The following is a 24645-nucleotide window of genomic DNA, read 5'->3' on the forward strand; positions in this document are numbered from 1 at the left end:
AGCCCTGATGCTGCATCTCTCCATTCTTTTGGCTGTGACTGAACTACCCCCAACCCACAGCAAACAACTCCCCTCCCTGCTCCTGCCAGATGTGCTCCAGCTGCAGCAGATCCAGTGAGGGATCACTGCCCACCCACCCCACGTGCAGGAAGGATCTCACCTCGTGCCCAGGTGAGGCCCTGGCACAGGTTGCCCAGAGAAGCTGTGGCTGCCCCTGGAATCCCTGGAAGTGTCCAAGGCCAGGTTGGACAGGGCTTGGAGCAAGCTGGGTTAGTGGAAGGTGTCCCTGCCCATGGCAGGGGGTGGAACGAGGTGATCCTTAAGGTCCCTTCCAACCCAAACCAGTCTGTGACTCTACGACAGCCAACCCAGTCTTCATCCCTGTGGATTTTATTCCCTTTGCCCCACAGCCCTCACTGCAGGCACATGAACAGGGAGGGCTCCCCTGGCATGTTCCATGACGTCCTGTGAGCACAGTCCCCAGCTCCTGCTCTCTCCATGGGCCCTCCTGCCCTTCCTGGCTCCTGCACGGATCGTTCTGGGTGAGAAGGAGCGAGCTCCGACCCCGGAGCAGCTACAGGTTGGACCGGCAGAACGGTGCTTCTGGAACAACCGAGTCTCCCACGCCTTCCAGGAGGTCATCCCACTGATCAAACTTCTCTTCCAGGTCTGCACAGGGCACAGATGGTTGGGAGGTTACTACAGCCTCATCAGCCCGACTCCAGGGGTCACAGAGGAGCAGCCACTCAACCCCTTTGCTGTGGGAAGCACTGATCCCAAGCCCAGCGAGGCAGTGGCCACCCTGCAGCCCCCCACAAGCTGGGGAGCTCTCCTGCCCTCCCCAGCCCCTGAACAACGTGCCCTCCACCCGTACTGAGGTGCCTCTGCAGGAAGGCCAGAGCTGCCCGGCTGGTGATGGCCAGAGCCTTGTTGGGGTCGAGGGTCCCCCTCGCGCCGAAGATGCGGCTGATGAGCTTCCCAGGGAGAAAGGCAAAGTCAGTCTGGCTCTCGTGCACGGTTCCCCTGGACAGGGAAGGGATGTGCTTCAGTGGGAGCTGGGGAGAGGTTCTCCTGCTGGCACACAGCCCGTAGGTGCTCCCTCCAGCCCCAGCTCACAGGACGGTGATAATCTTCGTCTGGCTGTTCCTGGAGCTCAACCTCTTCATTTTGGCAACGCTTTCTGGAGTCTGGAACTTCTCGGTGTTGATGAAGAGCACGGGCTTGGACACCTCTGGGTACAGCACGTTCTCCAGGGGGAACATCCAGGCGTCGAGAGCCACCGCGCACCTGCAGCAGGATGGACACCCAGCACGGCCTCCCTTCCCACTGGGATGAGCCACATGTCCCCGGAGCTTCTGCAGCTCCTCATCCCTGCCGTGGCTTACCTGAAGCTGGGCTCTTTCACCAAGGCCAGCACCGCTGTCACCCCACCAAAGGAGTGCCCCATGACGGCCACTTTGGCCAGATCAACGTTGCCCTGCGAAAAGGAGAAGGCTGTGCCCAAACCTCGCTGCAGGAGGTCCCTAATTAGGGGAGAAAAAGCCAAGGGAGGATCAGCAAAGTCCCGCTGAGAGGGGGGAAAATGTTGTGTCTCATTTCCACTGCTGGTGTGACAGGACCTGGCTTCCCAGCATCCACGGGGGAGGGAAGGGGAAGAGAGGCTCCAGGAACCCGAGAGGTGGAAAGCTGTGGCTCTGCACGGACCCTGCCTTTCCCAGGAGGAAAAGTCTCAGGCAGCAAGGACTGATCCTGCCACCAAAGGAAACCTGGACCCCCCGTCCCCACCCGATCTCCCAGCAGGTCCTTCAGCACAGACAGACCCAGGTACCTTGAGCACGGAGAGATCCAGGTCCTGGTGAAGGATGTTCAGGACGGGTTTTCCGCTGGCGATGTCCTTGAAGAGCCGGAGCGCTCGCAGACACTCCTCTGCTCTCTGATGAACCTGGCAGCCAGAGCCACCCCTCCCCTGGTCAGCCCAGCTCCTCCAACCCCCAAATTTGGGGTCAGATCCTCCCCTCAGTGCCCACCTACGCTCATCCCTCCGGTGCTTGGACCCAACAGGGCTTTCCCTGAATTACAGCAAATGTGAAAGCAAGTGAGAGGCTGCAGCTCCCACAGGGATGCAGTGGATTTATTGGAGTGGTTTCCTTTTGTTGTTTGCTTTTAATTTGCTTAATCTGATAGCAGAGACGGCTGGAGATGAGCAAAAGCCTCTGGTCTGGGGAGGAAGAAGGGAGGGAGAACCCAGGATCCTCCTTGGCTGCCCCCTGGCTGAGCCCGCTGAAGCCACCCACCAGTCCAAACCTCTGTGGGGAGCTCAGACCCCCCCCACCTCAGCCCAGCTGCCAGGGGCAAATCTGGGCATCCCCCTAAAGCCCAGCTCAGGGGCTCCATCCAGGAGCAGCTCAAATACCCAAACAACTCAAGGAGAGGATGCCCTGACCTGGGGCCACTTTGGGACCCCGTCCTCTTCCTCTCCTAAGGACACCAGCACTGTTGGCTGTGCACATTTAAGGTGACAAGTGACAAAAAAACTCCAGTGAAAAGCTCTCTCCTGCTCCCTCTAACACAGATGCCACAACGGAGGTTGACCTGGCAACTATTTCCTTCTGTTTATCATTTATTTCTCACTCACCCTCAACATTTACGCTCACAGGTTCATCTTAATAAGAAAACTGTTTCCCTTGTCTGTGCAATGGGCCGTGAGACAGAGCACACACAAAAATAACAGGCTGGGAGGTGATTTACAGCTGCCAAAAGCACCTCCAACCACCGCGGTTCCTAGAGAGTTTTTCTACGACTAATCTTCCCTCGCTGTTGTCTTTTTAAACGAGGCAGAAACAAACAGGGGGGGAACTTGGCTCAGCAGGAAACCTTCCTGCTCCCCAGCAAGCAGCTGTCCGGGATAATCCCGGAGAGACAAAAATCCAAGCGTGAACAAACCCAGCAGCCGGTGCGGAGCTGGGCTGGGCACAGAGCCCGGCTCTCCCCGGGGCACAGGGGACATTATCCAGGGACATGGCAAAGTCCAGCCTGGCTCCTGCCAGGGTCAGCTGGAGCCGGACAGACAGACCCCATGAATGCAGAGAGAAACAGGCTGAACAGATTTTTCTCATCTCCAAGGAGAAAGCTCAGCCCTGGCATCACAGTGATACGGGATTGGGAAGGGCATGAGATGAAGACCCCAGGGATGCAGGAGGGATTTCACACCTCCCCATTGCCCACCCTGAATCCCCTCACCCTGGTACCTGCTTATTTCTGAAATAAAACTCCTTCTGCCCCTGGGGCACCTGTTGGAAGGGGATCCACTCCTCTCTCCCAGCCTCTGCAGTGCAGAAATAGGTGGTGGCAGCAGAGTGGTCCCTGCAGTGGTGGGAGGGAAGGTGGCCATGTCATGGGAGTACCAGCAACTCCCCAGAGCCCTGGCACAGCAGCCAAATTTGGTGGGGACCAGGGCACTCACCTGTGCTCCAGTGCTGCCACCACAAAGCCCCAGGACGCCAGTTCTGTGCAGACAGAGGAGTACAGGGTCCTGCAAGGGAGATCAGGAGAGTCAGGGCAGGTCTGAGCAGAGCCAAGGGCAGCCCTGGACACTCAAATCCCCATCCCATCCCTGCTCAAGACTCATCCTACCGAAAGGCTCTCAGGCCGTGGGAGAAGATGATCAGGGGGTACCCACTGCTGCAGGGTTTGAAAGGCCCATTCCAGCTCACTGGAACTCTGCAGGAGCCTGTGGGGAGGAGAAACCCCCAGGAAAGGGGGGGACACAGGCAGGAGAAACACCCAGAAAATGGGGGACATGGGCAGTGGGGTGTTGTTGCTGCAGCAGGTCCCTGCTCAGCTCCAGCCCTGCCTGTAGCATCCAGCCACGCACAGGGGATGGGCTTGAGCTCTGCTCAAGGAGTGGATCCCTAAGGAACCCATATCAGGGAGTGGGTCCCTAAGGAACAGGGAGCACCCAGGGCAGGGAATGACCCCCCTCACCGATGGTGATGCTGAGCAGGGCTGAGCACCAGCGGCGCCGGAGGGTGAAGTCGGCCAGCCCGGCGCAGTACTCGGAGCGTGGGATCCAGAGCGGCTCCGTGGCCCCTGCCTGGAGCAGGCAAGGGTAGAAGAGGCGGAGGAAGAGGCCCTGGGGGAGAGAGGGGAAAGGGGGACACACTGGGGACAGCACAGAGTGTGGTGGCCGTGTCCTCAGCGAAACCAGCTGGCTGCAGCCACGCATGGAAGCCTGTCCCCGTTCCCATCCCCATCCCTGTCCCCATCTCCACCCCTGTCCCCCGTACCTGCCGCGTGTGGCCCACCATGACATCCGTGCAGCCCACGTGGTGAGGTCCCCTCCCCCGGGGCAGTGCCAGCATCCCCCCCATGCTGCCACGGCCGAGCCTGGGCAGAGACATGGGGTCAGAGTCTGTCCCCTCCCAGGGGGACCCCGACTCGCTCCCTCCTCCTTCCCTCAGCCCTCTCCATTGCCCAGAGCCTGGGCAGCCCCCCAGCACCGTGCCAGCAAAACCCACTGGCAGCAAGTGAAGAAATGAGGCTCCCAATTTCCCTCCTCTCCTCGAATTCCCACGGGCACAGCCTCTCCCGGCTGCTCAGGGATGAAACCCCCCAGTTCCTCTCCCAGGGGCTGCCAGAGCAGGACGGTGGGGCAGACCCTGCCCCAAGCCCATCCTGCTGAGGGTCCCCGTCCCCAGTCGGGGACACCAGGGCTGGGGGAGGCAGAGCTGGGGTGACATCGGGGACGTGCGACCAAGGGGTCAGTGCAGGGGTGACACCCACGGGAGCCACTGGGCATCCCGAGAGGACGGGGCTCTGCACTCCCCCCCCCCTCCCCAGTGCAGAACTACAGCTTCCAGCAGCGCCCGGGGCTGGGGAACCACAACTCCCAGCATGTTCCTGGCCAAGGACCACAGCTCCCAGTATGCGCTGGGTCCTCGGACTACACCTCCCAGTATGCGCAGCTGAACTACAGATCCCAGTGCTTCCCAGTGCCCTTCTCCCAGAACCCTTCCTGCAGCTCCCAGTGCTCCCCCCAGCGCCCCCAGTTACCATCGCAGCTCCCAGTAGTTCCCCAGCGGCCAGTGCCCTCTAGCTTCCAGTGTCCCCCAGCTCCCAGTGCTTCCTGCAGCTTCCAGTGTCCCCCAGCTCCACCCCAACTCCCAGTGCTTCCTGCAGCTTCCAGTGTCCCCCAGCTCCACCCCGGCTCCCAGTGCCCTCACCCCCGCAGCTCCCAGTGCTCCCCAAGAGCTCCCAGCGCCCCTAACCCGAGCTCCCTCTGCAGCTCCCAGCGCCCCTCCCAAGCCCTCAGGGCTCCCCCAGCTCCAAGTTTCCTTCTGTGCCCCCCCCCTCCCAATTCCCAGCAACAACTTCTCCAGCCCCCAGTATCCCCCAGCCCCCCTTTCCCAGTCCCTCCCCGCACTCACCAGTACAGCGGGTCACAGCTCCCACCACGCCCCAGTGAACTCTGCACTACAGCTCCCAGTGCCCCAGTGCACGTGGACTACAGCTCCCAGTGACAGAAGTCCCAACCCACGGCTCCCAGTGCAAAATCACAGCTCCCGGTACCATACAGGACACAGCCCCCAGTGCCACCAGTGCAAAATCACAGCTCTCAGTGCCTCCAGTTCCAGGGCACAATCCCAGTCCCCCATCACAGGCACAGCCCCTCCGTGGGGAGCTGGAGAGGGCCATGCCCCTGGGCAGCACCCCAGTCCATGTCCCTGTCTGCACCCAGCCAGGTTCCTGCCCCCAGGATCGCCCCTGTGTCCTCCCCAGAGCCCAGAGGTGTTCCGGGGCTCCCACTGCCCATCCCCGTGTTCCTGTCCTTCTCTTAATCCGCTTTCTGGAGCTAAAGCGGCCCCGGGGCCCCATTAATCCCCTCTGCGGCCAGGGATTAATTCCCTGCGGGCCTAGCGGGCCAGGCCAGCAAATAAATATCCTAAGATTTGGTAAAAAACGTCCCTACCAAGGTCCCACACACAGTCCCACTCCAGGCTCCCCACCCCGGTCCCCTGCACGCCTGGGGAAACTGGGGCGCGGGCTGGGAGCTGGATGGGGCCCTGGGCACTGTCACTGTGTGTGTCCCCTGTGTCCCACCTGGCTGCTGGGGCAGGGAGAGGGGACCCCAGCCCGTTCCCCCCAGCACAGCCCCCTCAGAGGCCGATCCAGCCACAGGCTGAGGCTGGCCGGGTCGTTACACCCATGGATGGGATCCAGAGCTCCGTCGCGTCCCGGCTTGCCCGGCCGGCGGGGAGGGCGGCTGGAGCGGCCGGGAATGCCAGGACAGGGTGGGAAAGGCGAGCCCCGACGTGCCCCTGCTGCCCGCCCCAGCCCATGCCTGGCTTCCCGAAATGGGGCTCAGCCCCCTGCCAGCACCCCCACATTGCCCTGGGAGAGGGTCCTGGCTGGAGGTGGTGGGCATTGAGTGGGCTGCTCAGGACCATCTTGTTCTTGCCTCCAGTCGAGCCCAGCGGGACTGTGGGGTCCCACCGGTGAATCCTTGGGGTCTCTGTGATGTAGTTGTCACTGGGGACCCCCACACTGGGCTCACACAATGTTCACAAGGACTTTCTTTAAAGGGATTAACTCAGCCCATGGCCCCCGCTCGGCTCCTCTTCCAGTCACCCCACCAAGAGTTCCCCCTCTTATTTGGGGGGGTCAGGCCAGGCTGGGACCCCCATCTCTGCCCCCTAAGAAGGTGAACCCCTCAGTCCACCCCCAGCGTTGTGCCATGGGTGCTGGGCGTGGCTGGGTTGGGGGCTGGCAGTGAGGATGCAGAGGGACTCATCCCTCCTGCCCCTGCCTGGGAGTCACCTGGGTGTGTCACTGCAACCTGGGGGTGTCATTGGAACCGCGGGGGTCGGTGGAACCTGGGGGTGCCCTTGGAGTCCCGGGATTGCTGGAGCCTGGGGGTGACATCGAAGCCCTGAGGTGTCACTGGTGGAGGTGGCCCCAGCTGTGCTCCTGCCCCTGCTCCCCCTCGTGACCCCATTGCTGCCCTACAACCGCCCCGTCCCTTTGGGGGTCCCCCGGGGGGCTCCGGGGGCAGAGAGACCAGCGGGAGGGGCCGCTCCCCTCGGGGGTCTCACCGGCCCCGGGTGACACGGGGACACGAGGACACGGGTCGGTCCCCGCGGGGGTGACACTGCGGGGGGGGGGGGCACAAGGACCCTGCGGACCCCCCCGGGGCACCCCCCGGCGCGCGCGGGGATCCCCGTCCCACGTGGGCGCGGCCAATGGGAACGCGCGGGCGGGGCGTGGCTCTCCCGACCACGCCCACCTGGCCGAAACGGCAGCCAATGGAAGGCGGGTGGGCGTGCCCGAGCGCGGCGATGTGGGCGGGGCGAGGGCGCGGGGTAACAGATGCGGGCGGGGGGGGGCACGTGGAGCGCGGGGGTGACGATGGACCACCGGGACCGGCCGGGAAACGGGGCCGGGAACTGACCGCGGAGGGACGGACAGCCCGCGGGACAGACAGGCGGACAGGGGACAGCCAGCCCGGAGGGGGACAGGGGACAGCCAGCCCGGAGGGGGACAAACGGACAGGGGACGGCCAGCGCCGGGGGGAGGAAGGGGGACAGCCAGACCGCGGCGGGACAGACAGACTGACAGGGCACAACCAGCCTCGGGGGGAACGGGGACAGCCAGACGGACAGAGGGAAGCCAGCCTCGGGTGGGGACAGACAGACTGACAGGGCACAGCCTGCCCCAGGGATAGAAAGGGGACAACCATCCCAAAGCATGACAGACAGACGAACAGAGGACAGCCAGCCCAGAGCAGAATAGACAGACGTACAGGGGACAGCCAACCCCGGGACGGGGGACAGTAGGACAGGCAGCCACGAGGGGTGCAGGCAGCCGGGGTCTTGCACAGGCAGCCTGTGGGACAGGGGGACAGAGAGGGACAGACGGACAAGGTGACAAGGGGGAGCACACCCCCAGCCCTCCCGGCCCCGGGGCTGCGCGGAGCCTCCCGCGGCAGCTCCTCCGTGCGGCCGCGCACCGGGAGCCCGGCGGGGCGGCACGGCGGCCGCTCCGCCGCCTTCCCCGGCCAGGGATGCAGCCCGGAGCCGCGGGCAGCCGGGGATCGGGACTGCGGGGCACGGCGGCCCGACACCCACCCGGGGCTGCGTGTCCCCGAAGGTAACGGGGGGACCGAGCGGGGAAGGAGCAGTTGGAGATAGGGGGGCTCCGGTGGCAGCGGGAGGTTTATTCCCAGGTTTTTATTCCCAGGGGGCTGGGGAGGGGGGGGTCCTGCCGCAGGGATGTGTGGGGCTGCTTACGGCGACACGGTTGGCGGCGACTGGACGGTGACGGCGCGACCTCTCCCCTTCTCCAGGGATTTGAAGCTGAGCCAAGCGATGGAAATGTCATTGTCGCGGCACGGGAGCCCGGAGAAGTGAGCGGCCGGGACACCTCTGCTCCGCGGCTGGAGAGCCGGACGGTCCCGAAAAACCAGCACAGCCCTGGGCAGAGGGGGCAGCAAGTGGGGTTTGTCACAGACTGCAAGGGCACAGGACAACACCTGGGGGCCGGGAGCTGTCCCACCACCCACCTGGGGTTTGGGACATCGGCCTTTCCACCAGACTCTGGCACCCGTCTGAGCCCGATGAGGAGCCGGGGCTGTGCGTGAACCTATGCAGACCAGGAAGAAATACATTTTCCTGACTTTCCTTGCCTCTTGGCTCCTGCTCTTCTTCTTTGGAGGAGACCAGCTGCGCCGTCTCTCTTTCTTTTCTGGGAGGAAAGCCGAAGCCCGGAGGAACTGGCCCCGCTGGACGGATCGGTCCCTCCTCAAAAACTTTGCGGACCCCGAGGAGCTCCAGAGGGATGGGGACCCCTCCCTGCTGTCCCCCCGGGAGCGGCGGGCGGCGTGGCTGAGCGTCTACAAGAGCAGCAGATGCCGGATGGAAACCTGCTTCGACTTCTCCAGGTGCGAGAGGAACGGCTTCAAGGTGTTCACCTACCCCCGGGAGAGGGACCAGCCCACCTCGGAGAGCTACGGCAAAATCCTCGCCTCCATCGAGCGCTCCCGCTACTACACCCCGAAGCCCGAGGAAGCCTGCCTCTTCATCCTCAGCATCGACACGCTGGACCGCGACCACCTCTCGGCTCAGTACGTCCGGGATGTCGATGAGAAAATCCGCGGCTTCCCGCTCTGGAATGGCGGCCGGAACCACCTCATCTTCAACCTCTACTCAGGCACCTGGCCCAACTACACTGGGGACCTGGGCTTCGACATCGGCCAGGCCATCCTGGCCAAGGCCAGCTTTGACACCGAGAGCTTCCGGCCCGGCTTTGACGTCTCCATCCCTCTCTTCTCCAAGGACCACCCGCAGCGCGGCGGGGAGAGGGGGTGGTTGTATCAGGACTCGGTCCCCCCGAAAAAGAAGTACTTGTTGGTGTTCAAGGGGAAGCGGTACCTGACCGGCATCGGCTCCGGCACCCGGAACGCGCTGCACCACATCCACAACGGGAAGGACATCATCTCCCTCACCACCTGCAAGCACGGCAAGGACTGGGAGAAGCACAAGGACACGCGCTGCGACAAGGATAACGTCGACTACGAAAAGTGAGTTGGAGATGGGGCGTGAAATGTGGGTCTGGGGGGAGTGGGACACCCCACAAATGTTCCTGTCTCTCTGTGCCTGCCTGTGGCGGCCGGACCTCCAGGGAAGGAGGTTTTGGGCTCTCCCAGAAATAGATGAGGGTTTCATGCCCCAGTGGGGAGCGAGGCACTGAGTGCTCAGGGCTTTCCCTGCATTAAAGTTGGAGTAATCTGGTGAGAGCGGCTCTTATCTGCAATCGCTGCCACCGCCTCTAATACGATTTCCCTTTTCCCCAACACTGATGAATGACGCTTTTCTTCTCCCCCCCTCCCGCCCTCCCTCAACATAAACGTTTCTCTTGGAGATGAGCCCGAAACATCCCCCCTCACTGGCTCTGCTAAAAATCCCACAAAACTGCTGGGTCTGTGGGCACGCCAGTGTGGCGGTGCTGGTGGGTGGGGGTCCCCCTGCATCCTCCATCACAAATGGACGTGGTGGCAGCAGCGTGTGATGGAAAAAGTGGGGGGACAAAGTTTTGTGAGTTTGGGGGGGGTCCACGCTGCGAGGACACATGGCAGCTCCTCATCTCCCCGTCCTGCTACTTGGGACCCATCACCAGCTGCCCAATCTAGGGCTGGTAAACACAGACCCCATCCCATTGCCTGGGGACACATCACAGCCACCCTGTCAGAGAGCAGATGGGGAGAGACCATGTTGGGCATCATCCTCAAAGCGTCTTAGGAGGTGCTGGGAGGTAAAAGTGGAGCTGGGGTGCTGGCACTGGGATTAGCTGCTGCCCCAGGATGGCTCATGCACTGCGTGGCCCCGTCTGGAGGGTGCCACCAGCCCAGCAGGGTCAGCCCTTGCAGCAAGGTCTTTTTGGGATGGGGCATTGCAGGGTGATGGGGCTGATGGGACAGGGGGCCCAAGGTCAGCCCTGCTCCATGCTGAGGGGCAGTGGGATGAGGAATCCCCCCGTCTGCCCACCCAGGTAATCCCCTAATGCTGTTTGCAAATACAGGGAGATTTACACCTCTCCCAGGATGGCTTTAGGCAGCGGATAGATGGGGAACACGTGGCACAGGGCAGCGTGCTCTTGTGTGACCCCGAGCCTCCACCACCCTGCTCATCCCTGTGGGACACTGGGCAAAAAGCCATCGGCGTCTCCATCACGCCGGGCCAGCTCTGCCCAACCTCCCATGGGGATTGATGCCCTCCTGCCCTGGGAGATGTTCCCAGACTTGGACAGGGGACAAGCCAGCAGGGAGGGGACACACCACAGCTGGCAAAGCGAGACCCCAGCTGCCCCATCCACGCAGTGTGTTGGGGACATCGGGTGCTGTCACAGTGGAGGCAGCACGGGGAGCAGAGGAAGGCCTTGCTGGGGGTTCCATCATCCTCCTCGAGCCTGGTGTGCGGGGGGGGGGGAGGGATGCCAGAAACAAACTGGTTCTGTGCTGGGATAAAGGGTGGCTTGTGGCAGCGCTGCGGGCAAGCCCTGCTGCCGGCTGCCCCGGGTTTGGAGCAATCCAAGCGGGTTGGGAAAGGCTCTCTGGAGCCGACGGTCCCCGGTGGCACCGTGCCTGGCCGGAGCCACGGAGGGGCCTGGCGAAGGGAGCGCGGCGGGCGCCCGTCCCGGCTCCTAACAAAACAAGGAAGCCCTGACGGCCGTGATTGCCCGGAAACCGCAGCAGCGTCAGGAGCGAAGTATTTCCATCGGGAGGTTTTGGCCCCGCAGCCCGGCCGGCGCCAGCCTCCCCACGACACTGCTGGAGAGGGGAGGCTGCTCCCCGGGGTGTGTCCCGCTGCCCACCCATCCCCGGCAGTGGGAATGGTTCCCCCGAGGTCCTGGGGGTTGTGGCTGGGTCTGGGGTCTCCGAGGAGTGGGTGGCAGCAGTGTCTGGCCCCGGGGACGTGGCTGTCACTGCTGTGGTTTCGTGGGGGGGTCTGGGTGCTGTTTGAGCCGCCGTCACCCCTCCTATGGGGTGTTGGGTGTCAATGAGTCAGGGTGCACTAACGAGGCTTTTGGCATCCACTGGGACAGTTTGACCAGAGGTGGGTTTTATTGTAAAACGTTGTGCCTTGGCATTGGGGCTGATTTCCCACATCCCAGAGTGCCGGGATGCCCCAGGGTGCTCCAGCACTGTGAGGGGACACATCCTCAACTCCCAGGCTGGCACCGGCACCACGTTCCCACTGCAGGGAGACCCTTCCTCCTGGGGACCAGCACTCCTCAAGGAGCTCTTTGGTCTCCCAGCCCCGCAGCTGGACCACGCACATCCCCCCCAGCCCATCCAGGACCCGGCTGCCCCGTCCCTCCCTCCCCGCAGGCAGGAACAGACGGGGTCTGTCCCGACCTAGAGTCAATATTGGATTTTCCGGCGCGGTTGCAGGGACCCAGCAGCGGACGTGCCTCTCCCCACCACTGCACAGAAGGGGCTTTCATAGCCCCACGGGCAAGCCCGACCTGAGGGGGCCACGCCGGCTACACCCTCTGGCCCCTCCAAACGCTGCCAGGGCAGGCAGGGCTGGTCCTGCCCGGCAAGTCCGGGCACGGCAGAGGAGTCGCCGCAGTTTCGGGCTTGGGGGTTCGGGTGGTGGCTTTGTGTGGGGTTTCATTACCAGAGGGTGGGGGGAGCAGGGTCATGACTTTGAAGGCACCGGGGTCCTATCCTGATCCCCCACCTGTTAAGGGTGGCACATCACCCAGGGCAAGTCTGCTCCACCAGCCCCGTGGGGCCGGGGATATTCAGAGCCAAAATCAGCCCCAGTCAGTCCTAATGCTGCCCTGGGCTGGTCACACACACCCTCCAGGAGCAAGTGAGACCCCCAGAATGCTCATGGATTGGGACTGGGGGTCATTCCTGACTCCCACCCCATCTCCCATCCCAGGTTTGACTACCAGGAGCTGCTGCACAACTCCACCTTCTGCATCGTGCCCCGGGGCAGGCGCTTGGGCTCCTTCCGCTTCCTGGAGGCTCTGCAGGTACAGGGTGGGCAGAGGGACAGGGGACCCCCTCCTTGGGGTCCGAGGGGCTCTGTCCCAGCCCTGTGGGGTCCCACCACAGGCTGCCTGCATCCCCGTGCTGCTGAGTGATGGCTGGGAGCTGCCCTTCGCCGAGGCCATCGACTGGGGCAAAGCTGCTGTCGTGGGCAGTGAGAGGCTCCTGCTGCAGGTACCGTGGCTGGATCCTGCCCCAAAAGGGCACAGGGGACCCCAAATCTTAATTTCAGTGGTGGTGGAGCCCCCAGCCAAGTCCAGGGGTGAAACCTCTGTGGCTAAGTCTGGCAGCTCTCATGTAGATGGATGCAGGAGAGTCTCATCCAGCTTGGAATGGGGGTCCCATTCCATCTGCAGCCCTGGGGCATTGTTCATCTTGGGGGGTGACCAAGACCCCTCCCAGACTCAAACCCTTGGAGGTCCTGGGCCAGATCCTGCTCCAGAGAGAGGAGATGCAGCACCACAGTGGAGTGGTGGCACAGCATCCTTGCCTGGGGGCAGGGGGGTTTCCCTTGGGATGGTTGGAGGTGGTGGAGGCAAGGAGCCCTGCTGGGGGGCTGGGTGGTGCTGAGAGGAGAAACCAGCTCCCCCCTGCCTTCACAGATCCCTTCTGCCGTTCGCTGCATCCACCCAGAGCGCGTGCTGGCTTTCCAGCAGCAGACCCAGTTCCTGTGGGATGCATACTTCTCCTCTGTGGACAAGATCGTGCACACCACGCTGGAGGTGAGGCTCCCACCCCAAACTTCCCCTCGTAGCTCCCGGGGTCACAACCAGGGTGCTGGGAGCATCACTCTGGCCTCTGGCAGATCATCAAGGACCGTCTGTCTCCGCACTGTTCCCGCTCCCGCTTCCTCTGGAACACGCTGCCCGGGGGGCTCCTGGTCCTGCCCGACTTCTCCACCCACCCCGGGGATTTTCCCTTCTACTACCTGCAGCATGGTAGGACCCCACCTGTCCCCTGCTGAGCATGGCAAACTCAGTGCATGCCACAACGTCTGTCTTCTCTCACACCCTTTTTTCAGGCTCCAGCCCCTCGGAGAAGTTTACAGCTTTCATCCGGGTCATCTCACAAGCGGGTTCCCTCTCCCAGCCCATCCTCAGGCTCATCCAAGCTGTCTCTGGATCCCAATACTGTGCCCAGGTGGGAAGAGCTGAGCCCTGCGCTACCTGGTGCAGCTCCCAGGGATCCAGTAGGAGGGATGGGGCAGGGTCCCATGGGTTGGGAAGCAGATGGATGGGTTTAGGGGTTGGAGGGGGTGGCTGATGTTACCCTTGGGTGGGCAGAGCTGTATCCCCAGCCCCCCCGGGGTGGAGGTGGGACCACCTGGGGGTTTATCCTGGTCCAAACTGCCACGAGGTGGTTTTGGGATGAGCAGACACACCTGTCCTCCCCCCTGCAGATCCTGGTGCTGTGGAGCTGCGAGAAGCCACCACCACCGAGCGGGAAATGGCCCCAGACCACCGTGCCTCTGACCATCATCCAGGGCAGGAGGAAGGTGAGAGGAGCTGGGATGCAAGGCAGGGAGCCAGGATGGGGGCAGGGAGCTGGGACACCCACCCCATGGCACAGCCCAACCTGCCTTTCCCCCCTTCATAGCCCAGCGACCGCTTCTTCCCCTACACGGCCATCCAGACGGACGCAGTGCTGAGCCTGGATGAGCACACCAGCCTCTCAACCAGCGAGGTGAGGCCATGGGCACCACGGTCCCTGGTCCTTCAGATGCTCACAGGGCTGGTGGGAGCAGTGCCTGCTGTCCCCATGTCCCCATACCCTCTGGGAGAAGGCAGGGGTGGCGGTGGGTGACCCACAGTGGGTGACACCGTCCCCCCACCCCGTGCCAGGTGGACTTTGCCTTCGCGGTGTGGCGCAGCTTCCCCGAGCGCATCGTGGGCTTCCCCGCCCTGAGCCACTTCTGGGACCCCGAGCAGGGGCGCTGGGGCTACACCTCCAAATGGACCAACGAGCTCTCCATCGTCCTCACCGCCGCCGCCTTCTACCACAGGTACCCGCCCGGGGAGGGGCTGGTGGGCAGGGAATTGGGCCACATCCTGCCCCCCACCTCGCCCCCTCCCCAGGTACTACCACAGCCTCTTCACCGAGTACCTGCCGGCGGGGCTGCGGGAGCTGGTGGACGGCCTGGCCGCCTGCGAGGACATCCTGATGAACGTCCTGGTGGCCGCCGTCACCAAGCTGCCCCCCATCAAGGTCGCCCAGAGGAAGCAGCACAAGGACACGGTGCCCCAGCAGGTAGGGTGCATGGGTGGGGATGTGGGGACCCCCCCGAGCGGGGAGTGCAGCCCCTCACCCCCCGCGCTGTCCTGCTGCCAAGGTGAAGGGCACGGCGGGGGCGGTTGGCAGCCGGCGTTTCTCCCAGCGGCAGGACTGCCTCAACCAGCTGGTGGACTGGTTTGGCTACATGCCCCTGGTGTCCTCCCAGCTGCGCCTCGACCCCGTCCTCTTCAAGGACCAGGTCTCCGTCCTGCGCAAGAAGTACCCACGCTTGGAGAAACCCTGAGGGCTGCCAGGCTGCTCTGGGTGCCCTGCTCCCGGTGCATGGAGCCCTCTGGGAGCAGGTGGTTGCTGCTGCTAACGGGGTTTTACTCGTTATTGGGTTTTACCAGTGCAATAAAGGAGGGTGGAGAGGCAGAGTCTGTGGCTGTAGAACGTGGGGAGCACTGGGAGCACTGGGAGCACTGGGAGTGCTGGTGTTTGAGTGCACCATTGCTTATGCATTTGGCACCTTGGGAATAACCCGGGCAGCTCCTGGCTGCACATACAGCTCCCCCAGCCCCGCGGGGAGGGCGAGTCCTTCACCTTCCTGAGGGCAAACAGAGGAGCGATAAGAGGCGAGAGCAAGGCCAGTGTGTCCTCCTTCCCCCAGCTTGGATGGGTCCACCCACAGCACCAGGCACTCCAGCACCCCACTGCCTCACAGCACTCCTCAGAGAAGGGAAAAGGTGTGTTTTAGCTGCCTTGCCCCCCAGCTGAATAGAAATAGGGAATATTAAGGCTGCTGGCTTCCAACAGCTGCAGCCCTCCGGCTTCCACAGCCCTGGGTCTGCCCTTGGTTCCTACAGATACCAGAGATAACACCCTGATACCAGACCCAACACCCCTGTGCTCTGCTTTATTTTCCACACATAAGAAGTTTCCCCTGGGAAGCCAGCAGAGGAGTCAGTCGCGGGGGGGCTGGCATTCCCGGCAGTCCCTCATCTCCTCGGAGTAGCTCTCCACCTGGATGGTGGTGGTGTGGAAGTGGAAGGTGCCCTGCAGCCGGGAGCTGGCCTCCTCCAGCACCTCCTGCGCGCTGGCAGCCGCGTCTGCGGGGAGAGAGGGACGGGCTGTGGGGGTGTGGGTGAACCCCGACCCCCCACCCTGTGTCGGGATGGAAAGGGAAGGGACGTGGGGGTGTGGGTGACCCCTGACCGCCCCTTGGGATACTCACTGATGGCGATGTGCACCGAGAGCAGGGGCTGTGCTGCCGTCAGCGCCCAGATGTGCAGGCTGTGCACGGCCTCCACCCCCCGCACCGCCAGCAGCGTCTCCCGCACCGCGTTGAAATCCATCCCTTTGGGGGTCCCTGGGGAGGGAGAGCCATGGGCGCTGCAGGGAGGGGGACCACGGCACCCATGGGTGACCCCACGGCCCAGACCCCCCCTCCCGGTGGGTCCCCACCTTCCATGAGGACGAGGAGGACGTCGCGCAGGATGGTCAGCGTCGTCCCCAGCACCAGCGCGGAGAAGAGGAAGGTGCAGATGGGATCCACGAACTTGTAATTGGGCTGGAGAGGGTGGGAGAGGGTGAGGCCTCCCTGGAAACATCACCTCGCCCCAAACCCCCAACAGCACCAGCAAGCAGGGGACAGTCTCACCCCTATGTGGGGACACAGTCTCACCCCTATGTCTCTGTCAGAGAGAGAGACAGAGACTGTCAGAGACAGAGACCCCTCTGTCTCCATCTCACCCCTCTGTCTGGCCAGGCTGGCTGAAGCCGCTGCCTCCATGTCCCCAAGCATCCCCTTTGCCCCCAGTAACACCCAGACCTTGAAGAAGATGATGTAGGATGCGATGAGGACACCAACACTCTGCAGCAGGTCCCCCACGACGTGGACGAAGGCGGCGCGGACGCTGGCGCTGGGCTGCTCGCCGGCTGCCCCGTGGCTGTGCCCGTGCCCTGTCTGGTGCAGAGCCAACCCCATCCTGCGGGCAGGACAGTGGTGACACCCCCAGGGGCCACCAGACACAGGGAGGGGACACCCAGGGAGGACAGGAGCCAGCTGGCCACACGTACACGATGTTGACGGCCACGGCGCAGGCGGAGGTGATGAGCATGACCCCACCCTCAATGTCGTAGTCACCTGAGAGCAGGCGCTGGGCTGCCAGGTAGACCAGGACCCCCGTGACCACCCAGATGGAGAGCACGGAGAGCAGGGCCCCCAGGATCTCTGTGGAGAGACCCCCCACCCCACATTGTTGCTTTGCCACTGTGCCAAACCTGAGCTCCCTTCTGGGCTCCCCAGCAGCCTCGGGGTGTGGGATGGGCACCCAGCACCCAGTCCTTATGGGCAGAGCACCCTGGGATGCTCTGAGTGCTCCCTGGGGTTCCTGGGAGCTGGATGGTGGTGCCACCCCGTTACCTGCCCGGTGCCAGCCGAAGTTCATGGTTTTTGTGGGTGGGCGTGAGGACACCCAGAGTGCAAAGAGGCTGATCATGATGCTGGCAAAGTCCGTCAGGAGGTGAGCTGCGTCCGTCAGGATGGCCAGGCTGTGTGCCAGGTACCCCCCTGCGGAGAGGGGACATCAGTGGGGACATTGGGGTGGCATCCCACCCCGAGGCAGGCCCAGGCCAGCTCACCCCATGCCACTGTGGGGGCCCCACTGTGTGTTTTGACCCACTGAAAACCCACAGAGACCCCTGCCTGCACCCACAGCAGGGAATCAGGACAAGAGGGGCTGCAGGCACCCACTCGGGGTGATCACACAGGGACCAAACCCCCGGACCCCGGACCCACCACTCACCCACGGCTTCCCCCACCATGAAGACGAGGCAGATGCCAGCGGCCAGGTAGAGCTTCCTGCGCGCCCGCCGCTGCTGCCCGGGGTGGCCGTCGGGCCCCCGGGTGTGGCAGTGCTGGCCACGCCGTGTCCCCAGCTCCAGGGCGGGCGCCTGTCCCCGCACCGAGTTGTGCCCGTTCTTTTGCTCAGCCCCCACGTAGGACCTGCCGGGCAAAGGGGTGGTTGGGGACCCGGGGGGATTTTGGGGAGGGGTTTAGACCCTGAATGCCCCTCCCCCCGCCCCTTCCCTGGCCAGGTGACTCCAGGAGACCCCGCTTTGGAGCTCCACAGGGAAGAGGGACCCAACATCCCCAGCCCCGCCGGGTACCCCCCTACCCGGCTGCGCCCTCGCTCAGGAGGTGCCGTTTCTCCTCGCCGGCTGCCATCCTCCTCCGGGGCGGGGGGCTCGGGGCGGGTGACCCCGGCGTGTGGCCGGCGCTGGTGGCAGCCGGTGGCCTCGGATCGTGTGGAGCGCCGGGATTCGTGTGCAAATCCCGGCTGGAGGAGGGACAGCCAAGCCGGCTGCAAAGCGCCCGCCGCCGCCTTGACCCGGGGTGGGCCCCCTCACCCGGCACCTGGAGGGGGAGATTCCTCTGCGACCCCCCCATAGCACCCCCAAGGAGCTGCACACCAGGGCGTGGATGCAGCCCCCGAGGTGGGGGGGGGCATGGAACATCCCCATGTCCCCCCCCAGAAGGCTCCTGGTGAACCCCCTCCCTGACTTGGGGAGCCCTCGGAACGCCCCCAGTTTAGATCCAGCTGCGGAGCAGCCGTGTGATGGATACGCCCGGAGCCAGACCCGCCCCCAGCAGCGACTCCTGCCCCCTGCTCTGGGTGAGCAGCACTAATTACCCTGGGGCTAATTGCAATTGTGATTCAGCCCAGGGCACTGCTGCAGGCCCTGCCTCTGTTTCCCCTTGGCCCCTGCTGAGCCAGGCTTATATTTTTTTCAGGAGAAAAGCATCTATGGTGTATTTTTGCGTTTATGGTGTATTTTTGCATTCAAGGTGTATTCTTGCACTTGTGTGAACTCAGCCAGCAGCAAAACAGCAGCTCGATGCCAAGACCATCCCCATTTTGGGGACTGGCACAGCCTGGAGCATCCTCAGGCCTCTCTGTGCCACATTTCCAACCCCAGGCAAGCACATCTCATCACCAGGAGATAAATCCTGCAGGGTGCTGACCTGTTATATCCCCAGGCAGGAGGCCAGGCCTGCATGCCAGTGCTGCCAGAGGTGCTAACGAGGCTGGAAATTAAGAGTTGGATTGGAGGTGTCCCTCTGCCACTCCAAGACCTGGCAGGGCCACCAGTGATGGCACCATCCTGGCAAACCCACCCACAAGCCAAGACGGGGGAGGCGAGGAAGAAATAACCACCCGAACCACCAGTTTTTTTCTTTACAAAATACACAAATTTCAAATCCGTGACAATTATATACAAAAAAAACCCCAAGGAAAGTTACAAAACGTGCGGAATTGTCCTGTTTGCACCCGTATGGAAAAGTGTCCTGTGCTGGAGCAGGCGCCGGCTCTCCGGGCTGCCGGTCCCTGCGCTGTGTCCCCCCCCAATCCCGAATCCACCGCTGGACATCCTGTGCCCACGGCGTTTCTCCCGTGCTGGCAGCATCACTGTGGCTACTGGGAAGCTGCCGGGGAAGAGAGTAGGAGGGTCAAGGGGAATCCAAGCCCCCCAAAGCTCCCCCAGGGGTTGAGGGTCCCAGAGGGGTGGGCTTGGCTCCTTACCCATCACTGTCCTCTCGGGCGCTGTGTCCTCCTCCACCTCTTCCTCCTCCCCATCAAAGTATTCCTCGTCTTCCTCTGCTGCAAACAAGCCACCAAATGTCACCAGGAGCCACCAGGAGATGCGATGGGTGTCACTGGATTGGTGGGGGTTGGTAAAGGGGTGTCAGGGGGTCGGGGGCTGAATTACCGGGGTCGAAGTCCAAGGCACGGACGGCGTCAGTGAGGTGGTCCAGGCTCACGGAGAAGGCATCCATGCTCTCATATCCCTGCTGAATCTTCTCCAGACGACCACCCTTGGAGGCCTCCACGATCCTGGGCAGGGAAAGCATGGATATGTGTGTCCCTGTCCCCTCGCCAAGCTGGAGGACCACGGGATGCCAGGGTGGGGGGTCGGGGGAACCCCCCACTGGCAAAGCCCCGTGGCCAAATCCTGCCCATCTGTGGGGCTGGGATCACTGGATTTTCCCCAGTTTGAGCACTTACATTTTGATGAGCTGCTTTGCATTCTGTGTGGAGAGAGGCAGAGAAGGAGAAGGAGAAGGAGAAGGAGAAGAAGGAGAAGGAGGTGAGTGAAGCCACAAGAGAGCCACCAGGATGTCCTCGACAGTAGGACCCCATGTGGGCACCAGCAGGGAGGGAAAAATTTGGGGGGTCTCACCATGAGGAAGGCAGCCCCCCCGGTCTCCTCAGCTGCCTGGATGGCCGTTTCCACCAGCCGGCTTGACTTCTCCAGCTGCTCCTTGTACTGGCAGATGAGGCTCTGGATGAAGGCTGTCTTTTCTCCCTGCTCCTGGGAGATGCGCTGCAGCAGCTCCGACTTCTTCTCCTCCAGCAGCGCTGCCAAGGCGTCGAAGCGAGCGCACAGCTCCCGCTTGGCCGCCTCACTGTTCTCCTGTGGGGACAGGGGGACAAAAGGATGCCACCTGTGTGTCCCTTCAGCACCAGCAGCACCCCCAGGGCTTCCCTGCTCCGTGGGCTCCAGCTCCCTCCCGGCCATCCCCAGCTGATGTTTCATCCCGGGTGTTTGGGGGGTTCCTTTTCCCCTCTTCCCTCACCTCGGTGCTCTGGCACGAGTCCTCCAGCTGGGAGATGATGGTCTGGATCCGGTCATTCCCTGCCACCAGCATGGAGATGCAGTTGTTCAGCTCAGTCTGTGGAGGGACAGACACAAACAGCTTTAACTCCTGCGAGGTTGAGGACTTCCCCCATCCCAACATGGGGACGGGCTGGGCATTGCTTATCCCCAGCTCTGCTCCCCCACATCCCCCACAAGCCACAGCTGCTCTAAATATAGTCTGTCTCCTGGGCGAAGTCACCCGGGGGGCTATTAATACCCTGTGAGCCAATCCCAGTGTTATTTGTGACTGTCCTAGCTCAGCACATCGCCCCAGGACCAGCCGTGTCACCCGCAGCCCCCCCTCGTGTCCCCCCCTCGTCACCTTCTGGCCCTGGAAGACGGTTTGCAGAGGGGCAACCTCGCAGTCCTTGTGGGCACCGAAGACTTTGCACATGGAGCAGGTGGGGACCTCGCAGGTGACGCAGTAGATGTTGATCCTCTCGTCCTCGTGCTCCTTGCACATGGGGTGCTCCCCCTTTTTCAGCGGCCTGCTGGAGAGAGCGGCACAGCCACAGTGACATCCCTGTCACGGTGATGTGACCCCGTGGGGGTGATGTCCCCACTGCAGGGGCATCCTTGCTGCGATGATGTCCCGTTGCAGCATCACCCCCACTGCAGCGACACCCCGCTGGTGCTGCGCGGTCACCCCAAAATCAAGTCCCCTGGAAAAAGGCCAGATCCTGCCATAATCCCACACTCGCTCCCTTTAGGAGCCACCAAACTCTGTGCCTCTGTAAGCCCCAAGCCCAGTAAGTCCCATTTCAAAGCCCTGTGTCACTGGGCATGGCAGTGGTTGGCACTGGGGGCGGGGGGGCTCCGGGCTGCGCTCCAGGGACGCTGCACAAGGACCTAAATTTAGCCCAGTGCTGCCCGGATTTATTGTCACCCATCGCGTGACCAGAGTGGGGGCTCCCAGAAACCCCCGGGAGGTCCCAGACGGGGGCTGCAGCCAAATCATCCCATCTACAGCAAGGAGGGACATGGGGACAAGCCAACCCTCTGAAGCAAAGACAGGGCTGGGCCCCCCGAACCCCCCCAGCATCTGCTGACACCTGCCACGTGCCATCGTCCCCGTCCCCATGGCTCTCACACAATATTTACAGCAGTTCAGGGAATTTGGCCAGGGCCACTGCTCTGCCTCGAGAACCTGTGACCCCCCTGTTCCCCCTCCAGCTTCATGTTTGCCCCCCCAAACTCTCCTTCTTCCTCTTATCAGCTTCAGTGCCTGCTGTCATGAGCAGAGCCTGGATTTGTCCCCCACACCTCTTATCTCACAGCCAACACTCCAACAAGAGCATTTCGGGGGTAAACAGGACCTGCTCTACTGTCACCACCCCCCCCAGGGACCCACCATCCCCCTGAGCTGCCCAGAGACACAAACTGCTCTGGACAGGGGAGAGAATTGGATTGGGGGAGAAAGATTCGGGTCAGGGGAGGAAGTTTTAAGTCAGGAGAAGAAGTTTTGAGACAGGAGGAAGATTTTGGTTAAGGGGGGAAGATTTGGGTCAGAAGAAGATTTGAATCAGGGACCACTGAGCCAGCAGAAAACCTCCCAATTTCTCAGTCTCCTGTGGTCTCAGGTATGGTGCTGGGGCACAGGAGAGGGGCATCCCTGCATCCCCACATCCCCATATCCCCGTGTCCCAGTCAGCCACGTCCACCTGTGCCTACCTGGAGCACTCCTGCTTGTAGATGTCAATGATGTTCTCCACCAGCAGGTTCCTCTGCAGCCCATAGACCCCGTGACGGTCCAGCAGCACCTCGTGGCGGCACGACGGGCACCGGAACCGGCCCCCCGAAATCAGACTGCCCCGGCTCTGCCAGTACGGGTTGGCAGCCTGGGAGGGGGAGACGAACAACATCAGTGTCTCCACAGCACCACGACCACCCTGACAACCTCCAGCCTGGGCAGGGGGATGGAACGGGCGCAGGGGACCCTCGTCTCACCTGGAAGACGTCGTTGGCACACTTGCGGCACAGGTTGTGCTGGCAGGGCAGGATCACCACCGGCTTGCTGAACATCTCCAGGCAGATGGGGCAGATGAGCTGCTTCTCCAGGCTCTCCATGGGGCTGCCATCCTGCAGGATGCCTGCTTGGAAATCCATTGCCTTGTCAGCGCGCTCCTCTCACCGCTCTCGGCTGCCGTCGCCCCTCGTCCCGCTATTTATAAGTCGCTCCCTGGTCACGCGGATCCCAATCCCGACACGGCGTCGGGTGTCCGAGGAAGCAGCACCTGTCACACGGTGGTGAGCCATAAGGGAGCTGGTGGTGGTAAACAAGATGGGGACAGGCTGTCCAGGAGGCCCTGCCCGCCCGTGCCGTGGACATGCCTCAACCAGAGCAGGGGAGTAAACAGGGCCGGGCTCTGCCCCGGGGCCAAAGGATTGCACAGCGTGGGGACAGCATGGCCAGGTCCATGGCTGCACCCCAAAACAGCATCGAGGTGGGGGCAAGGAGGGGCAAAAAACCAGCCCCGTCATTGTTAGGACATTTTGATGGTGCCAGGAATGAGGCAGAGCTGGGTTAGTGGCAATGGGGGTGGCTTATATGGAGCATCTCTCTTTGCCCACCCCAAAATGTGACCACTTCTGGGGAGAAAACCAGTGCCTCACCAGTGGGTCCCCATGTGCTTGGAGGGGAGAGGCAGCTCCAGGGAGACACAGCCCCCATGCCTGGCACATGCACCAGGGTGTCCCCTCTCTAAGCAAGGATTAGGGGGGTCCTCTGTGTCCCCAGATGCAGAGGGGGCTGCTTGGGCTGCTCCCTGTGCTGATGTCATGGCCGTGACCCAACTGGCTCCTCCGCTGGGTTTCAAAACCTGACCCAGAAAAGGGGTCAGCAGATGAGCACACTCTGGAAACAGCCCCAGCACACAGTGCCCAGCTGGTGTGGCCATAAACAGGGTATCAGGTCAAGGGCCAGTGCCCGGCCACAGGGAGACCTGTCAGCTCGGGCAGCTGCACCGGGAGAGGGGTAATTCTATCCCTGTCCCCCATGGGTCACACTGGGGGGGACGAGGTGGGTGCAGGGGTAAGGGGTTGCACAGGTGTAGGAGTACGTGGGTGCCAGGGTACATGGATGGGGATGTGCAGGGATGCTTGGGTGTGGGAGATACATGGGTGCAGAGGGGCACGGGTGTATGGGTGGATGGGTACATGTGGGCACACAGGTACATGGATGCACAGGCACATGGGCACATGGATACACAGGTACATGGATGCACAGGTACATGATGAACAGATACATAGATGCACAGGCACATGAGTACATGGATACACAAGTACATGGATACACAGGTACATGGATGCACAGGTACATGATGAACAGATACATGGATGCACAGGCACATGAGTACATGGATACACAGGTACATGGATGCACAGGCACACAAATACATGGATACAGAGGTACATGGATACACAGGTACACAAGTACACGGATACACAAGTACATGGATACACAGGTACATGGGTGCCCAGGCATATGGATGCACAGGCACACAGGTACATGGATACAGAGGTACATGGATACACAGGTACACAGATACATAAGTACATGGATGCACAGGTACAGAGGTACATGGATGCACAGGCACATGAATACACAGACACATGGATGCACAGGTATATGGATGCACAGGTACATGGATACACAGGTGCATGGATACACAGGCACACAAGTATATGGATACACAGGTGCATGGATGCACAGGAACAGAGGTACATGGATACACAGGTACATGACTACACAGGCCCATGGATACACAGGTACATGGATCCACAGGTACATGGATCCACAGGCACACAAGTATATGGATACAGAGGTACATGGATACACAGGCACACAGGCCCATGGGTACACAAGTGCCCAGGCACATGGTGTCTTGGTACACGGAGCCCGTTCCTTCCCCAGCCTGGCAGCCCCTCAGCTGTTTTGGGTGCTCCTTCCGGACCGGCTCACATGTCCAGCAAGTGACTGTGCTGGGACTGGCCAAGCACATCTTGCAAAACTGTCCCCGTTCTGGCACTTGGGGCCCTTCCAGCGAGACGCTGGCACAGGAGCGGGGCTGGCTGGGCACAGGGGAGGGCAGCAGGGGGGGCAGACACTGGGAGTGGGACACTCAGATGTGCACCCACGACCTGCCCCTGTGCGGGGGTGACATTGATTAACTAATTGC

The 24645-nt window shown here is 62.3% G+C and overlaps 4 protein-coding genes across 9 annotated transcripts; 1 reads left to right on the plus strand and 3 right to left on the minus strand.

The window, feature by feature from the left end:
• Positions 1-368: 368 nt before the first annotated feature.
• Positions 369-5517, minus strand: PAFAH2 (platelet activating factor acetylhydrolase 2). The gene is made up of 11 exons (XM_064635423.1): positions 5427-5517; positions 4287-4386; positions 3985-4132; positions 3634-3730; positions 3464-3532; positions 3249-3363; positions 1829-1942; positions 1386-1477; positions 1117-1287; positions 875-1023; positions 369-669 (listed from the first exon to the last, which is right to left on the minus strand). The coding sequence occupies exons 2-11, from the start codon at positions 4368-4370 to the stop codon at positions 575-577; spliced, it is 1134 nt and encodes a 377-aa protein (XP_064491493.1). The 5' UTR covers positions 4371-4386; positions 5427-5517; the 3' UTR covers positions 369-574.
• A 1871-nt stretch (positions 5518-7388) lies between these two features.
• Positions 7389-20257, plus strand: EXTL1 (exostosin like glycosyltransferase 1). Of its 4 annotated transcripts, none has more exons than XM_064635417.1 (12): positions 7389-8145; positions 8342-9574; positions 12444-12537; positions 12620-12727; positions 13156-13275; positions 13359-13491; positions 13575-13693; positions 13953-14048; positions 14150-14236; positions 14395-14555; positions 14629-14800; positions 14883-15199. In XM_064635417.1, the coding sequence occupies exons 2-12, from the start codon at positions 8640-8642 to the stop codon at positions 15066-15068; spliced, it is 2211 nt and encodes a 736-aa protein (XP_064491487.1). In that variant the 5' UTR covers positions 7389-8145; positions 8342-8639; the 3' UTR covers positions 15069-15199. The 4 variants fall into 4 exon arrangements, with proteins under 4 accessions (XP_064491487.1, XP_064491488.1, XP_064491485.1 ...); XM_064635418.1 differs by having other exon boundaries at positions 14928-15199; XM_064635415.1 differs by having other exon boundaries at positions 14395-14800; positions 14883-20257.
• Positions 15652-18238, minus strand: SLC30A2 (solute carrier family 30 member 2). Its single transcript, XM_064635421.1, has 8 exons — positions 17944-18238; positions 17572-17771; positions 17190-17336; positions 16844-16997; positions 16596-16752; positions 16229-16334; positions 15999-16133; positions 15652-15873 (listed from the first exon to the last, which is right to left on the minus strand). The coding sequence occupies exons 1-8, from the start codon at positions 18213-18215 to the stop codon at positions 15728-15730; spliced, it is 1317 nt and encodes a 438-aa protein (XP_064491491.1). The 5' UTR covers positions 18216-18238; the 3' UTR covers positions 15652-15727.
• On the minus strand, positions 18992-22620 carry TRIM63 (tripartite motif containing 63). 3 transcript variants are annotated; one of them, XM_064635435.1, is made up of 9 exons: positions 22415-22620; positions 22139-22305; positions 20790-20955; positions 20406-20501; positions 20009-20242; positions 19834-19856; positions 19538-19662; positions 19351-19428; positions 18992-19253 (listed from the first exon to the last, which is right to left on the minus strand). In XM_064635435.1, exons 1-9 carry the CDS (start codon positions 22571-22573, stop codon positions 19243-19245), a joined length of 1059 nt encoding a protein of 352 aa, XP_064491505.1. In that variant the 5' UTR covers positions 22574-22620; the 3' UTR covers positions 18992-19242. The 3 variants fall into 3 exon arrangements, with proteins under 3 accessions (XP_064491505.1, XP_064491506.1, XP_064491504.1); XM_064635436.1 differs by having other exon boundaries at positions 19351-19425; positions 20790-20958; XM_064635434.1 differs by having other exon boundaries at positions 20790-20958; positions 22415-22619.
• Between the last annotated feature and the right edge of the window lie 2025 nt (positions 22621-24645).

The sequence above is a fragment of the Pseudopipra pipra genome, chromosome 24 (assembly GCF_036250125.1).
Source record: "Pseudopipra pipra isolate bDixPip1 chromosome 24, bDixPip1.hap1, whole genome shotgun sequence".
Taxonomy (NCBI): Eukaryota; Metazoa; Chordata; class Aves; order Passeriformes; family Pipridae; genus Pseudopipra; species Pseudopipra pipra.

Coding starts and splice junctions, on each gene's coding strand:
- EXTL1 (XM_064635415.1), top strand. CDS start 8,640: ATGCAGACCAGGAAGAAATACATTTTCCTGACTTTCCTTGCCTCTTGG. Junction 9,575..12,443: donor GATAACGTCGACTACGAAAA/GTGAGTTGGAGA, acceptor CTCCCATCCCAG/GTTTGACTACCAGGAGCTGC. Junction 14,237..14,394: donor CCAGCCTCTCAACCAGCGAG/GTGAGGCCATGG, acceptor ACCCCGTGCCAG/GTGGACTTTGCCTTCGCGGT.
- TRIM63 (XM_064635434.1), bottom strand. CDS start 22,573: ATGGATTTCCAAGCAGGCATCCTGCAGGATGGCAGCCCCATGGAGAGC. Junction 19,857..20,008: donor GGGGGGCTGCCTTCCTCATG/GTGAGACCCCCC, acceptor CTCTCCACACAG/AATGCAAAGCAGCTCATCAA. Junction 19,663..19,833: donor GCAAAGCAGCTCATCAAAAT/GTAAGTGCTCAA, acceptor TTCCCTGCCCAG/GATCGTGGAGGCCTCCAAGG.
- SLC30A2 (XM_064635421.1), bottom strand. CDS start 18,215: ATGGGGGGGTCGCAGAGGAATCTCCCCCTCCAGGTGCCGGGTGAGGGG. Junction 16,998..17,189: donor CTTCGGCTGGCACCGGGCAG/GTAACGGGGTGG, acceptor GTCTCTCCACAG/AGATCCTGGGGGCCCTGCTC. Junction 16,753..16,843: donor GCCGTGGCCGTCAACATCGT/GTACGTGTGGCC, acceptor TCCTGCCCGCAG/GATGGGGTTGGCTCTGCACC.
- PAFAH2 (XM_064635423.1), bottom strand. CDS start 4,370: ATGGGGGGGATGCTGGCACTGCCCCGGGGGAGGGGACCTCACCACGTG. Junction 3,364..3,463: donor GTGGCAGCACTGGAGCACAG/GTGAGTGCCCTG, acceptor CCACCACTGCAG/GGACCACTCTGCTGCCACCA. Junction 1,288..1,385: donor GTGAAAGAGCCCAGCTTCAG/GTAAGCCACGGC, acceptor ATCCTGCTGCAG/GTGCGCGGTGGCTCTCGACG.